The 12,503-nt window shown below is 42.0% G+C and overlaps 1 protein-coding gene across 6 annotated transcripts in view; it reads left to right on the plus strand.

The window, feature by feature from the left end:
• The window catches only part of Gmeb1 (glucocorticoid modulatory element binding protein 1), a 43,298-nt gene extending 30,795 nt beyond the window's left edge, over positions 1 to 12,503 (plus strand). For all 6 annotated transcript variants that reach the window (XM_048350659.1, XM_048350665.1, XM_048350660.1 and 3 more), the window contains exons 8-10: positions 1,338 to 1,475; positions 4,201 to 4,323; positions 10,184 to 12,503. In XM_048350659.1, coding sequence (XP_048206616.1) covers positions 1,338 to 1,475; positions 4,201 to 4,323; positions 10,184 to 10,884 — 962 coding nt within the window. In that variant the 3' untranslated portion in view covers positions 10,885 to 12,503. The remainder of the gene's footprint in view (positions 1 to 1,337; positions 1,476 to 4,200; positions 4,324 to 10,183) is intronic.

Consider the following 12,503-nt stretch of genomic DNA (forward strand, 5'->3'; position numbering starts at 1 on the left):
AGCACTCTGCCACTTGAGCCACAGTGCCTCTTCTGGCCATTTTCTATATATGTGGTGCTGGGGAATCTAACCTAGGTCTTCATATATACAAGGCAAGCACTCTACCACTAGGCCATATTCCCAGCCCCCACTTCCAGTTTTTGAGTGGTTAATTGGAGATAAAAGTCTCATGGGGACTTTTCTGCCTGGGCTGGCTTGAACCACGACCTTCACATCTCAACCTCCTGAGTAGCTAAGATTACAGGTATAAGTCACCAGTACCTGACACTGTTTTGTTTTTGTTTTTATGGTGTTAGGAAGCAAACTCTTCCATTTGCTTGGCTAGTGCTATACTACTGAACTATATCTCCAGTCTTATGAGGTGAGCACTTTACCACTAGGCCATATTCCCAGCCCATCTCCAGTCTTTTAATGTCCCAGAGGTTCTTTTTGCTCAAGGCTAGTGTTCTACCACTTGAGCTACAGCACCACTTCTAGCTTTTTCTGTTTATGTGGTACTAAGGAATGGAACCCAGGGTTTCATGCATGTTAGGCAGGCACGTCTACCATTAAGCCACATTCCCAGACCCCCATTCCTTAATTTAATATCTCTATTGAAGGAAAATGTCTGCTTTTCTAGCCAAAGCCATAAAAAAAGAGATCATGACATATGAAGCAATTATCCCAAGGCCCTAAGTGGCTGAAAGGGCAAATAATTAGATAACAACTCTAGGAGGCAGCTACTATTCCAGAAGTTCTGTGTTTTTCTCAGAAATGCCCTAATAAGAAATTGAATTGTTGTGGAGCTAGGAATATGGCCCAGTGGCAAGAGTGCTCGCCTTGCATACATGAAGCCCTGGGTTCGATTCCCCAGCACCACATATATAGAAAATGGCCAGAAGTGGTGCTGTGGCTCAAGTGGTAGAGTGCTAGCCTTGAGCAAAAAAGAAGCCAGAGACAGTGCTCAGGCCCTGAGTCCAAGGCCCAGGACTGGCAAAAAAAAGAAAGAAAGAAAGAAATTGAATTGTGAGGACTGTGAATATGGCCTAGTGGCAAGAGTGCTTGCCTCATATACATGAAGCCCTAGGTTCGATTCCTCAGCACCACATATATAGAAAAGGCCTGAAGTGGCGCTGTGGCTCAAGTTGTCAGAGTGCTTGCCTTGAGCAAGAAGACACCCAGGATAGTGCTCAGGCCCTGAGTTCTCCAGGACTGGAAAAAAAAAAAAAAAAGAAAAAGAAAAAGATTTCAGAGAAGTGAAATTGAATTGCAAAAAAATTAAATTTAGCATGGTAGAGATGTGCCCAGATATCTAGATAGCATCCTTTGTTTATTCTATTTTATCCCTCTCATACCAGAGGACACTTTAATGTTCTGGAAAGGAATAGCTGATGTAGGGCTGATGGAAGAAGTTGTCTGCAATATTCAGAAGGAAATAGAGGAGCTTCTAAGAGGAGTTCAGCAGAGGCTCATCCAGGCTCCCTTCCAGGTCACAGGTAAGTTCACTGATTCTAATAATAGCTATCATCTGTTAACTGTAGACAAGTCCTATTAGCCTTACAGCAGCTCTGAAGTTCTGATATCATCTCCATTTAACAGTTAAGGAAAGTAACGCTCATAAAAGCTAACTCAGTTGCTCACAGTTCATAATTTTTTAAAATTAGTACATATAGTAATGAGGTTGAACATGATAATTCCATACATGTATATAATGTACTTTGATCATTTTTACCCCCTCTATTACTTATTCTTACCCCTTCATCTTTTCCTCCTTTCCCTTTCCTTTCTACTTCCCTAGTAGTCCTAATTACACTTTCATTACTTAGTTTTTATGTTTTGATTTGCTTTCCACTAGTTCCCATAAATGAGAGAAAATATGTACTATTTGTCTTTGTGGTACTGGCTTATTATTTTACTTAACATGATGATCTGGGATTTTTTTTGTTGTTGTTATTCTTTTTGTGATGTTCAGGATAGAACCCAGGGCTGTGCACATGCTGCAGATATAGCTCAGTTATGATTTACTGAAAAGACCACTAAGGGAAGAACAGGTTTGGAGAGAAAAATAAGAACTATTTTTATCTATTTATATTTATATATATATATATACACACACACACACATCAGTGCTTCTAGTTATAAACTGAGGATCTTGAACATGTTAGACACGCACTATCACTGAGCTCATTCCTAGACCTCAAAATTAGTGGGTGTTTTTTTTTTTTTTCCTTTTTTTGTGAGGGCTTGAATTCAGAGCCTGGGCACTGTCCCTGAGCTTTTTTGCTCAAGGCTAGAGCTCTACCCCTTGAGCTACAGCTCCATTTCTGCCTTTTTTGGTGATAATTGGAGATAAGAATCTCATGGACTTTTCTGCCTGGGCCAGCTTCAAATTGCAGATCCTCAGATCTCAGCCTCCTGAGTAGCTAGGATTGTAGGCATGAGTTACTAGTACCTGGCAATTATAAGATCTTTTAAATTGATATATCACAGAAATATGAAGTCCAGGCCAGTGGACAGAAAAGTTTGAGAGACCCTTTTCAACTGAGAATGGACTGTAGAAGTGTGAGCCTGTTATCCTAGCTATGATTATGGCTCAGGGCGTACCTAGGAAGGAAAGTGAAAAGGGGCTGGAGGAAAGCTCAGCTATGAATGAAAAAACTAAGCCAAGAGCTTGAGGCCCTGAGTTCAAGCCCAGTACCACTACACAAGAAAAAATAGAAAGAAATAGTGGCCCTAACTTATAGTTGTAAAAATTAATAATGTTGAGGCAAAGTACATAAGCCCACGAGTGCAAAAGGAGTCTGGGCAGAGTAGTTAAACTTCATCTCAACAACATCAACAAAAAACTTGGCAAACTGGGTTTATGCCTATAATCCTAGCTACTCAAGAGGCTGAGATCTGAGGACTGTGGTTCGGTCAGCCTAAGCAGGAAAGTCCATGAGACACACTTGTCTCTAATAAATGACCAAAAAGCCAGGAATGGAGCTGTCTCAAGTGGTAAAGTGCCAGCCTTGATCAAAAAAAGCTCAGGGACAGCACCTTGCCCCTGAGTTCAAGCCCCATGACTGAAAAAAGAAAAAAAAAAAAAGGCTAAGTATGATGGTGCATGGCTGTAACTCCAGCTTTCAGGAGGCAGAGGCAGACTCTTAGCCTATCCAGAGCCATACATGGAGACTATCTCAAAAAACAAAGAAGTCCCATAGAATTACATAGAAGGGAGTATAGTGGAAGAGATCTAAATTAGAGAAGTACCTATAAATACTGACAACACTTTCAAGAAAGTTTGTATAGAGAGGAATAACAATAATGCTATTAATAATTCTGAATGTCATTCCCATGAGATTTCTTTTTGTTGTTGTTTTAGGTGCTTTAAAAAATTAATTTATTATTATTATAGAGGTGATGTACAGAAGTATTACAATTACATGAGTCAGGTAATGAGTACGTTTCCTTTAGTACAGTGTCTTCCCTTATTCTCTCCCAGTCCTTCCCTCCTGTCTCCACACATGAGTTATAAAGTTTACTTTCATCAGGGTCCAGTGCAGTCCACTGCTGGACTTTTTCACCTTTTTCCCTCCAGTTCTGTACCCTCCCCTTACCCTCCTAAAGATATACACTTGAATACATCATACTTCATAAAGTAAAGAAGGCAGAATCACCAAAAAAAAAAAAAGAGATATCTTGTTTCCATATTTTGGCACTTGTTTCAATATATATTATTTTATATAAATATAAAGAGGCAAATGGCTCATGATATTTCTAATATTTGTCTTCTATTTTACAGTAAATGTTATTGGTTCCATTTGTTCCAGATGAGAAAACATAGAAAAATTAGTATGAAGCCCTAAGTTCAATCTCCAGCAAAAATAGGTAGCAAGACTGAGATTCAAACTTGGTTCCAAGTGGGTACTGGTGGCTCACGCCTATAATTCTAGCTATCAGGAGGCTGAGATCTGAGGATTGTAGTTAAAAGCTATCCTAGGCAGAAAGTTTGCGAGATCTTATCTCCAATTAAACAGTAAAAAGCCAGAAGTAAAGCTGTGGCTCAAGTGGTAAAACACTAGCCTTCAGCAAAATAGCTGAGAGACAATGCCCAGGCTTTGAGTTCAAGCCCCAGGACTGGCATGAAAAAAGAGGGGGGAGGGCCTTTTCAGATTTATGAACAGAGCTGGCAGAACATTTCTGTTTTGACTCTACTGGCATGTATTTTGTTTTAAATAGATGCTGCTGTTCTCAACAATGTGGCACATACTTTTGGCCTAATGGACACAGTCAAAAAGGTTCTGGACAACAGAAGGAACCAAATAGAGCAGGGAGAAGAACAGTTTCTCTATACTCTGACAGGTTTGTATAACTTCTCTCTGTTCATAGGAACATATTGTGCTAATATCCTTGAGCTTTGCTGTTTCCTTGTCAACTTCTGTTGGGACTTTTTTCATTGTTTTTAATTCACATGATGTTAAATTTTGCCCCCCCCCTCGCTTTTTTTTTTTTTTTTTTTTCTGGTACTGGGGCTTGAAATCAGGGCCTGGGTGTTTCTAGGTGTTGTCAATTAGCTTTTCACACAAGTCTGGTACTCTACCACTTGAGCCACGCTTTCACTCCTGGCTTTTTAGTGATTAATTGGAGATAGGAGTCTTATATACTCCTTCCTTTGCTGGCTTGGAACCAAGATTAGATCTCAGCCTCCTGAATAGTTAGGATGCACCTAGATTACTTCCCAGCTTCTTTTTGCTGGATAATTGGAGGTAAGAGTCTCATGGACTTTCCTATCTGGACTTGCTTTGAATCAGGATCCTTATATTTCAGCTTCCTCAGTAGCTAGGATTACACATGTGTGTCACTGGTACTCTACTCAGATTTTATGTTTTGAAAGAGAAATAGCCTCAGATGGACTAGAGTGGTAGGTAGTATAGGAGGCATACTAGAAAAAAAGAAGCTAACTTTTTTATCTTTCCTTCTCTATCTTTTTGGGGGGGATTAAGATGTATGCTACAGGGTTGAGATATAGCTCAGTGGCAAAGCCCTTGCTTAGCAAGTGCAATGTCCTGGGTTCGATCACCAGTACCAAAAAAGAAAAGACAAAAAAAAAAAAGATGCATGCTACATAATGCATTAATTCAGTAATAATGTTGGCAGAATATGCAAATTATTTTTTAGCTTTGGGTTTTTAATGAGGTTCACTAACAGTTATAATAGATCTGTGGTAAGGAGATTATTTTGTTATTTCTATTGTTAATATTATTATTAGCATATATTTGCCATACAGAGGGATTTCATTATGGTATTTCTATGCATGTTTACAATATATTCCTCTCAACCTCACCCTTCCATATTTTTCTCCTCTTTTTTTTTTTTTTTGGCCAGTCCTGGGGCTGAACTCAGGGTCTGAGTACTGTCCCTGGCTTCTTTTTGCTCAAGGCTATAGCACTCTGCCAACTTGAGCCACAGCGCCACTTTTGGCCTTTTCTATATATGTGGTGCTGAGTAGGGCTTTATGTATATACAAGGCAAGCACTCTTGCCACTAGGCCATATTCCCAGCCCCCATATTGCTCTTTTAATTACCCCTTCCTAAAACAATTTTTTTTTTTTTTTTTTGGCCAGTCCTGGGCGTTGGACTCAGGGCCTGAGCACTGTCCCTGGCTTCTTCCCGCTCAAGGCTAGCACTCTGCCACTTGAGCCACAGCGCCGCTTTTGGCCGTTTTCTGTATATGTGGTGCTGGGGAATCGAACCTAGGGCCTCGTGTATCCGAGGCAGGCACTCTTGCCACTAGGCTATATCCCCAGCCCCCCTAAAACAATTTTAACAGATGTCATTGTTCTATTTTCATGTATGCAAACAGTCTATTTCAACCATAGTCATTCTTCTTGTTAGCTTAACTCCCTCCTGGTAGTTCACACACCTAAAAAGACCCTCTTTCTCATCCCTAGATGATACAAATTAGTCTTAGTCTTTTAATGTAATTTTTTGTTGTTGTTTTGAGCTGTTCCTGGGGCTTAAACTCAGGGCCTAAGTGCTGTCCCTGAGCTTTTTTTGCTCAAGGCTACTACTCTACCACTTGAGACACAGATCTACTTACAGCTTTTTTGGTGCTTGCCTCGAATACATGAAGTCCTGGATTCAATTCCTCAGCACCATATATATAGAAAAAGCCAGAAGTGGCACAAGAAGCCTAGGGACAGTGCCCAGGCCCTGAGTTCAGGCCCCAGGACTGGCAAAAAAAAAAAAAAAAAAAAAAAGGAAAGAAAAAAGAAAAAAAGATAGCCAACCTAGCCTTTTCTGGCTATTTTAGAGATAGTGTCATGGACCTTTATTTTACTGGCTTCAAACCATGATTCTCTGATTCTTAGCCTTCTGAGTAGCTAGGATTATAGACCTGAGCCACTGATGCCTAACCATGTTATTTTTAATAAGTACATGAATGAATGAATTTTTGCAGAGCTAGTGGTTGATTAGAGTGTCCCATACATGCTAGGAAAGCTGTCTACCCTGAGCTATACCTCCAGCCTTGTTCTTTTTATTTCTTTATTAGTATATAGTAGTTGTATAAGGGGATTTCATTGTGACATTTCCATACATAACATAAAGTCAGACAGACACACATAGATAGATAGATAGATAGATAGATAGATAGATAGATAGATAGATTAAATATGGATTAAAATCACTCAGCTTTGTCCCTTGTTCTGTCCCAAAACAATTTCAATGGGTTTTACTGTTCTATTTTCTTTTTTGTTTTGTTTTATTTTAATTGTTCCATTTTCTTTTCATATATACAAACAAACTACTTCAGCTATATTCATCCTTATTCACCCTTTTCATTAGCTCTTTCCACTCCTGCTGGTACTGGAGCCTAGCACTCTACCTCTTGAGCCACTTCCAACTTTTTTAGTGGCTAATTGCAGATTTCATAGCTGATGAGGTTGAGAATGTGACTTAGAGGTAGAGTGCTTGCTTAGCATGCATGAAGCCCTGGGTTTGATTCCTCAGTACCACATAAACAGACAAGGCCAGAAGTGGTGCTGTGGCTCAAGTGGTAGAGTAGTAGCCTTGAGCACAGAGAGGCTCAGGGACAGTGCCCAGGCACTGGCCCTGAGTTAAAGCCCCAGGACCAGCAAAAAAATGAAGAAGAAGAAGAAGAAGAAGAAGAAGAAGAAGAAGAAGAAGGAAGGAGAAGGAGAAGGAGAAGGAGAAGGAGAAGAAAGAAAGAAGAAGAAGAAGAAGAAGAGGGGAGGGAGAGGGGGAGGGGAGGGGGAGGAGGAGGAGGAGGAGGAGGAGGAGGAGGAGGAGGAGGAGGAGGAGGAGGAGGAGGAGGAAAAGAAAGAATTTCATAGCAGAGTGATGGCTCATATTTGGTTTTCTTTGTTGTTTTTTTTTGGGGGGGGGCCAGTCGTGGGGCTTGCAACTCAGGGCCTAAGCACTGTCCCTGGCTTCTTTCTGCTCAAGGCTAGCACTCTACCACTTGAGCCACAGGGCCACTTCTGGCTGTTTTCCACATATGTGGTGCTGGGGAATGGAATCCAGGGCTTCGTGTATGTGAGGCAAGCACTCTACCACTAGGCCATATTCCCAGCCCTCATATTTGTAATCCTAGCTACTCAAGAGGCTGATATCTGAGGATCTAAGCCAGTTTGGGCAGAAAAGTTCCATGAGACTCTTATCTCCAATTAACCACTCAAAAAAATGGAAGTGGTTTAGATAGTAGAGCCCTAGCCTGGAACACAAAGAGGCTCAGGGACAGTTCCCAAGCCCTGAATTTAAGCCCCGCAAGCAATCAAGAAAAAAAGAAAAGAAAAGAAAAAAAACCTCACAGACTTTTCTGTCTTTGAATCACTATACTCAGATTTTACCCTCCTGGGTAGCTAGGATTACACAGGTAAGCCATTGGTGCCTGAGTATCTTTTCTTTTTTCACTTTTTCCTTTTTTTTTTTTTTTTTAATGACAGTGTCTTGAGATCAGGCTGGTCTTAAACTCACAATGCTTCTATCTCAGCTTCAGAAGTGCTCAGATCACAGATGTTTTGGGGTGAAGGGGGTGGGAGATATGATCTAATTGAGTTGTCCTGGTTCAAGGGATCCTCTTGCCTCAGGCTCTTGAGTAGCTGGAACTGTGGTATGTACCACTGTGCACATGCACACATACACCTTTTTTTCTTGCCAGTCCTGAGGCTTGAACTCTGGGCATGGGTGCTGTCCCTGAGCTCCTTTTTAGTTCGATGCTATCACTGTAATCACAGCTCCATTTTTGGCTTTTTCTGTGGTTAATTGGAAATAAGAATCTCATAGACTTTCCTGCTGGCGCTGGCTTCAAACCAGGATCCTCAGTTCTCAGCCTTGGAGTGAGCCACCAGGACCCAGCTCACACCTCATTTAAGTTGTGTTTTCTTTTTGGAGACAGATTCTTACTATGTAGCCCAGGTTGGGCTGGAACTTAATCCTCATGAGTCAGCTTCTCAAGTGGGTCTATCCTACCATACCCAGTTATATTTTATTTTAATTGTAGTATAATGTAAGTTTTGTTTTCTGCTTTCTTTTTCTTTCTTTTTTTTTTTTTTTTTTTCCAGTCATGGGCCTTGGACTCAGGGCCTGAGCACTGTCCCTGGCTTCTTCTTGCTCAAAGCTAGCACTCTGCCACTAGAGCCACAGTGCTACTTCTAGCTGTTTTCTATATATGCTGGGGAATCAAACCCAGGGCTTCATGTATACGAGGCAAGCGCTCTTGCCATTAGGCCATATTCCCAGCCCTCTGTTCCCAAGCTCTTTTGCTCAAGGCTAGAGCTCTACCACTTTGAACCACAGCACCATTTCCAGTTTTCTGGTAGTTGGAGATAAAAGTCTCATGGGACTGGAAGTGTAGCCTAGTGGTAGAGTGCTTGCCTAGCATGCACGAAGTCCCAGGTTTGATTCCTCAGTATCACATACACAGAAAAGGCTAGAAGTGGTGCTGTGGCTCAAGTTTTAGAGTGCTAGCCTTGAACAAAAAAAGCTTAGTGACAGCACCCAGCCCTGAGTTCAAGCCCAGAACTGGCAAAAAAATAAAGGTGGGGGGTATAAAATTGGGTGTTTGATCAGGCCTGGTATCTCACACCTGTAATCCTAGCTACTCAGGGGACTGAGATCTGAGGATCATGGATCAAAGCCAGCCTGGGCAGAGAAATCTATGAGACTCTTACTTCCAATTAACCACCAGAAGACCGAAAGTGGCACTGTGGCTCAGGTGGCAGAATGTTAGCCTTGAGCAGAAGAGCTCAGGGACAGTGTTCAGGGACAAACTCCCAGTTTAAATTCTGCAACCAACAGGTTAAAAAAAAAAAAAAAAGAATCTCTTGGATTTGTCTGCTGGGCTGGTTTCAAATGGGGATCCTCAGTACTTCCTGAGTGGTTAGCATTATAGATGTGAGCCACCACACTTGTCCCATTTGGGCATTCATAAATATATATAACATAAATCAAGGGCCATACAAAATTACCAATTTAGGCAGACCATCATGGACAGCAGTTGAGGAACATATGAAAAGTTTATGTGTCTGTCCCAACATGTACCAAATAATTTCTGGGTCTGATATGGCCTCAGTGGTTTCCCCAATGTATAGAGGCCTTTCTTTGGTTTACATGTTGGTGACAAGTGACAAAATACGAGTGCAGTTTCTAGAGTTATATAGAATCACAGCTTGAAAGATTCTAACCTGTTCCTCTCCCTTAATTATACAGTGAAATATAATTACTGGAGGGAATTAATAAATCACCCAGCCTAGTCATCTTACAAACAATGAGTGACTTTCCTGGGTGACAGAGTGTCAAAACCAAGACCCACGTGGGGATTGTGGCTCATACCAGTAATCCTGGTTACGCAGGAGGCTAAGATCTGAGGATAGCACTTTGAAGCCAAGCCTGTACAAGAAAATCCTCAGGACTCTTACCTCCAGCAAACCACCAAAAAGCTGGAAGTGGAGCTGTGGCTGCAGTAGTAGAGTGCTAACTTTGAGCAAAAAAAGCTGAGGGGTTAGTGCTCAGGCCCCAAGTTCAAGCCCCAGAAGTCACATACACACACACATATACACCAGGACCAGACTGACTCCTAGTTTAATACACACACACACACACACATATACATACACACACAGACCAGACTGACTCCTAGTTTAATGTTCCTAAAATTCTACTTCTCTTCCCACAAATGTTTCTTTTTTCCCCCCTATAGACTTGGAACGCCAGTTGGAAGAACAAAAGAAGCAAGCTCAGGATCCCAGGCTAAAATCCCAGACGGTTCAAAATGTGGTACTGATGCCTGTGAGCACTCCTAAGCCTCCCAAAAGGCCCCGACTCCAGCGGCCAGCCTCTACTACCGTCCTGAGCCCTTCACCTCCTGTCCAGCAGCCTCAGTTCACAGTCATCTCACCTATTACCATTACCCCAGTGGGCCAGTCATTTTCCATGGGCAATATTCCAGTGGCCACTCTCAGCCAGGGCTCTAGTCCTGTGACTGTCCACACACTGCCTTCTGGCCCTCAGCTCTTCCGCTATGCCACAGTGGTCTCCTCTGCCAAGAGCAGCTCACCAGACACAGTGACCATCCATCCTTCATCTAGCTTGGCATTACTAAGCTCCACCACCATGCAGGATGGGAGTTCCCTGGGCAACATGGCAACTATGGTGAGCCCTGTGGAGCTGGTGGCCATGGAGTCTGGCCTGACCTCAGCAATCCAGGCTGTTGAAAGCACCTCGGAGGATGGGCAGACCATCATTGAAATTGACCCAGCTCCAGACCCTGAGGCTGAAGACACTGAGGGCAAAGCAGTCATCTTGGAGACAGAGCTGAGGACTGAGGACAAAGTGGTGGCTGAGATGGAAGAACACCAGCATCAAGTCCACAATGTGGAGATTGTGGTCTTAGAGGATTAACCTGGGAATTTTGGGGCCAGGAGATAGGTTTTGGTTTGCAATTTTAATTATTTTTTTTATCATTGTCCTCATTTCCACATAGGATTGTTTTTAAAAAAAACCGAAACAAAACAAAATCTCATTGTTATAACTGAAAATGTTGGGTTCCTCCTACCCCCTCATTAAAAAATGGACAAAATAAGCTGCCCTTCCAGAAGTTGATAGGGTCACTCAATGTCCTAATCATCCTACCCCAAGACAGTTATTTCTTTTAGAGAATGGGTCAAAATAACCAAGAACCCTTTCCAGGCTAGTCTGTCTGTGTATGCATGTATAGTTTTTTCTTGTAAAGATGCATTGACTAAACCCTGGAACACAGATCTGACACTAGAAGGCTACCCGCTTGCTTGCATGTGGATGCAGAAGTGTACTTTCTTTTGTGTCCTGGAAAGGGCTTCAGAGGCCAATGCAAACTCAGAAACAAAAAAGAAGTTGAATTCTACTTGGAGGGGAAGATGGTATGCCAGCTGCAGCTTAAGAGGGAAATGCTTTGGTGAGGATGGACAAGGGAATGATTTTACTTCCAGAGCTGCAACTGATGGCTCTTGAGATCTCTGAGAGTTGCTACCACATGTGCCATTTTAAGAAGAGGCCAGTGGTAAATAGAAGGGTCCATCTCCACTACCACCAAATGGCAGTAAGTGGCCTTTGGCTTTGTAGAAATAGAAATCAAAGAAAGTCACAGCTATATCGTGGGATTTGAATTGATAGTCCCATGTTGTCAAACCACTTACCCTCACCTAAGATCAGTCTGTTCATCTGACAATTGTGTGATATATAAATCACCCTGCTTCTAAAGTGGTGGCTGCAGGGGAGGTGGGGCTCTAAGGCCATTTTTATTTCATGACTCCAGGAGCAGAGGAGTTTCTCCTTGGTATTAGCTGCCATTTTTGGTAGGGTCTTTTTGTTTTTGCTTTTGTTTTTTTTTTGTCTTTGGAATCAAAAACAGCCTCTTACTTGGTGCTTCCTCTTGTTCTCCTCTCCATCCCTCAACTCTTAATGGCATCTGTCGCCTGGATCCCACACTCCTCAGCTTTTTGGCTGATTTGGAGAACAGTGACAGGTGCTGCTTGCCTTCCTCCCCTTTTAGATTCATTTATGCCATTTATACCACAGATGTTTTTGTGAGATACTGAGCTCATAAAAAGCTTTAGGCTTGGCAGAGAAGACTGGCAACACCCCCAGCCTTTCCCAAGGCATTGACTAGATGTCTCCTCCTGAGTGAGCTGGACTCCCTGGGAAAGAAACACGGTCTGTGACATTATACTATATAGGAAATGTACCGGGAATGTCAATAATAATGTCTTGGGGAGGGGGTTATATTTTTTGTTTTTTAAATGTTGATTGTATATTTAGAACTGGGCCGTTTTCCATGCTGTGATTCCTTCTCTTTGACCCTCCTCAGTGTTTGGGGCAAGAGTGGACCCTGGTTTTTATTTCTTTGATTTCATTGTTTACTGCACTAGGAAAAATATAGGGAAATGACAGAAAACTTAAAAGAAAAATAGTTCAAAAAGAAAGCACATACCTATTGAGTGGGAGGATTTCTTTTTTAATTAAAAGCAAAATTTTGACCTGTA

This window comes from Perognathus longimembris, chromosome 7 (assembly GCF_023159225.1).
Source record: "Perognathus longimembris pacificus isolate PPM17 chromosome 7, ASM2315922v1, whole genome shotgun sequence".
Classification (NCBI taxonomy): domain Eukaryota; kingdom Metazoa; phylum Chordata; class Mammalia; order Rodentia; family Heteromyidae; genus Perognathus; species Perognathus longimembris.